The sequence below is a fragment of the Aulonocara sp. 'chitande type north' Nkhata Bay genome, linkage group LG3, assembly GCF_057382095.1.
Source record: "Aulonocara sp. 'chitande type north' Nkhata Bay isolate Kocher_YH1m ecotype deep benthic linkage group LG3, A_spYH_male_GT1.1, whole genome shotgun sequence".
Taxonomy (NCBI): domain Eukaryota; kingdom Metazoa; phylum Chordata; class Actinopteri; order Cichliformes; family Cichlidae; genus Aulonocara; species Aulonocara sp. 'chitande type north' Nkhata Bay.
In genome coordinates, this window is record NC_141346.1 from 57,305,619 (window position 1) to 57,308,458 (window position 2,840).

General features: G+C 39.2%; 1 protein-coding gene across 1 annotated transcript; it reads right to left on the reverse strand.

Moving 5' to 3' along the window:
- Positions 1-1,189: 1,189 nt before the first annotated feature.
- LOC147336268 (uncharacterized) lies at positions 1,190-2,596 on the reverse strand. The gene has a single exon (XM_086285312.1). It carries the CDS (start codon positions 2,594-2,596, stop codon positions 1,409-1,411), a length of 1,188 nt encoding a protein of 395 aa, XP_086141438.1. The 3' UTR covers positions 1,190-1,408.
- Between the last annotated feature and the right edge of the window lie 244 nt (positions 2,597-2,840).

The following is a 2,840-nucleotide window of genomic DNA, read 5'->3' on the forward strand; positions in this document are numbered from 1 at the left end:
CATTATTTAAATAATATGTATTTAATTAAAAAACTCTGTATTCATCTAAAGGGTATAACAAGAAGGGTGAGCTTCCTGCTCCAAAATGAAATGACCAAAATAAATGTATTTCTCTGCAATTACAAACTCTGTGTAAACAGTCTTGGTGTCAAAATAAAGCTAACGCTGGTGAGATGTCATCAGAGCTGTAAATATTACTGCAGATGTTACTATGTCAAAGTTACTGTGACTCAAACATAGAAAAATGTCTTTTTCATTTCCCTCACCTAATTTTTCAAAGTATTTTATAGCATATAACACCTTTGAAAATATGCTTTGGTTCCCATTTAACTCCAGAACATCATAAATCAAAATATGGATATTACCTGTCCACAGATTCATGGTGACGTAACTGCTCTTTTAACTGTTTGGTGTCTTTGCTTTGTTTGGTGTTTGTAGAAATGGTTTACATGAGCTTTTAGCTGAGACTCAGAGGTTTCTGTGGACACTACTCATGTCAGCACTTATATTTCTGACCTTGTGTTATAATCGATTAAACGCGATCTCCTCCCTTTTGCCCCCATTTTTGATGGTGTGGGTACAAATGATCAGGCATGACATTCTCATAATAAATCAGATAAGATACTGCAAATAGTTAATCCTGCATTTGTGTGATTGAAAAGTGTGTGCAATGACACTGTTTTAAAGATTTAGCCTAAATCATTTTGGCGTGAATGAGCCTAAACATGATGACCGGACTAGTGACACCATATCACCTGTGACACACACACACGCACGTATGACTTTGCCAGTTTCAGCTGAAACAATTTCAGTGTTTCAAACCATGTTCCAGAGTTTTTAGGTCACCGTTCATGAGGTTTCAAGAAGAAAATGAAAGACAGATCTGAATGTTTGAAAGTGTTTTGGAAAAACTCTGTAAAGATTAGATGAACAATACTCAAAGGATAAATTCAACTGTTTTATTTTGTTAGATAAGTTGAAAAAAGAGGTAAACGAGCAAGTAAATAACGAAACAAGGTTAAATGAGGTAAGAACAAAAAGTTAACAAGTAAATAAAGAAACAAGGTTAAATGAGGTAAGAGCAAAAAGTTAACAAGTAAATAAAGAAACAAGGTTAAATGAGGTAAGAGCAAAAAGTTAACAAGTAAATAAAGAAACTAGGTTAAATGAGGTAAGAGCAAAAAGTTAACAAGTAAATAAAGAAACAAGGTTAAATGAGGTAAGAACAAAAAGTTAACAAGTAAATAAAGAAACAAGGTTAAATGAGGTAAGAACAAAAAGTTAACAAGCAAATAAAGAAACAAGGCAGAGGAGAGAAACCCCAACAATCCCCTCTGAGCAAGCACTAGGCGACAGTGGGGAGGAAAAACTGCCTTTAAACGGGCAGAAACCTCCGGCAGAACCAGGCTCAGGAGGGGGCAGTCAACTGCCGGGACTGGTTGGGGGGGTGAACAGAGGTGGAGCAAGACGAGGCTACATCAGTTGAAGAAGCAGTATTGTCCCTCTTCCGGAAAAAGCTGAAGAATCTTTTCTTCTTTTTCATGGACTTTTCCACGAGCCCCTTTTTCTCCAGGATGAGGGTTCTCAACTCATGGATGGTTTCGGTGTTTTGCTCCTCAAGTTTCTTGCATGTTTGTTCCACCTGTTCTAATGTTGCTCGTGTTTCTTCAAGCTGTTCTTTGAGCTCTTTGGATGTTGCCTCCTGTGTCAGCTTTGCCTTCTGCAGGTCTGCATTTCTCACTTGATCTTCTTTGTGCAGGCCTTCTAGCTGCTCATTTCTTTTCTGGGTGTCGCGGAGCGTACACTGCAGGTCTTCATGCATTTTGTCTTGCTTTTGCTTTTGCGCCTGCATTTCTGTGTTTTCCCGCTTCAAGTTGTTGAATTCCAACAATATCCCCTTAATGAGCTCTGAGTTGTTTTTGGCCATTTGATCGATCCTTTTCTGCATCTGTGAGCATCGTTTTTCCAGAGTTTCCTTTTCTCCCTGCAGCTCACTTGTTTTGACCTTCAGTTCATTACAGAATCCTTGCAACTTTTGATTTTTACTCTCAAAGTCCTTGATAGTGCACTTTTCTTCTGACAGTCTTTCTTGCTGTTGCTCCTTCTCTTGAAGAAGGTCTTTATTTTTTTCTTCAGCTTCATCAAGCTTTCTTTGGAGCAGGTGATTCTGTTGGTCCATGTATTGGAGATCCCACTCTAGCTTATCAATCGTGGCTTTCCTGCCTTGAAGCTGCTCGGACATTTCTTTCACTTCAGCGCTCTTTTGCTTGTTTTCTTTGATGAGGAATACAATCTGCTCTCTGGCTTGAGCAAACTTGATCCCCCAGCCCTCATTAATAATGTTGATGTCGGGCTGGCGCTGTAGTGTTTCTTCCAGGTGTTTGTTTTGTGCTTCCATTTGTAAGCACTTCTTCTCCAGGTGAACTTTTTCTTTTTCAAGTTGTTGAATTTTGTTCTGGAGATGGTTGTTTTCACTCCTACTCTCCTGTAATGCCCTTTGGGTGGATAAGAGGCCATTTGGAGAAGTTGGCCGGCCACGCAAGGAAGGAGAGGCGGCGTAATCGTTTTGTCTCGGTTGCCGTAATCTTGGATACATGCTGGCGTTTGTATCCGATGACTCTGAGAGGTTTCCGAATGTTTCTGTAGTGAACGTTTGAAAGCTGCGAACACGAAGGCTGCGAAGTAACGAACTAAAAATTGCTGTTTGTCACCCCTATTTAAGGAAAAACTTCCTTGTGACATCATCACTCCTAAGCCAATCAGGTTGTCACATGACATTCTGGAATGTGGAATGGGGATATATATTTTTTTTTAAACAGTTTTCAAATTTAACTTAATAT

What these genes read in the sequence shown, in the direction of transcription:
- LOC147336268 (XM_086285312.1), bottom strand. Translation starts at nt 2,596, where the DNA reads ATGTATCCAAGATTACGGCAACCGAGACAAAACGATTACGCCGCCTCT.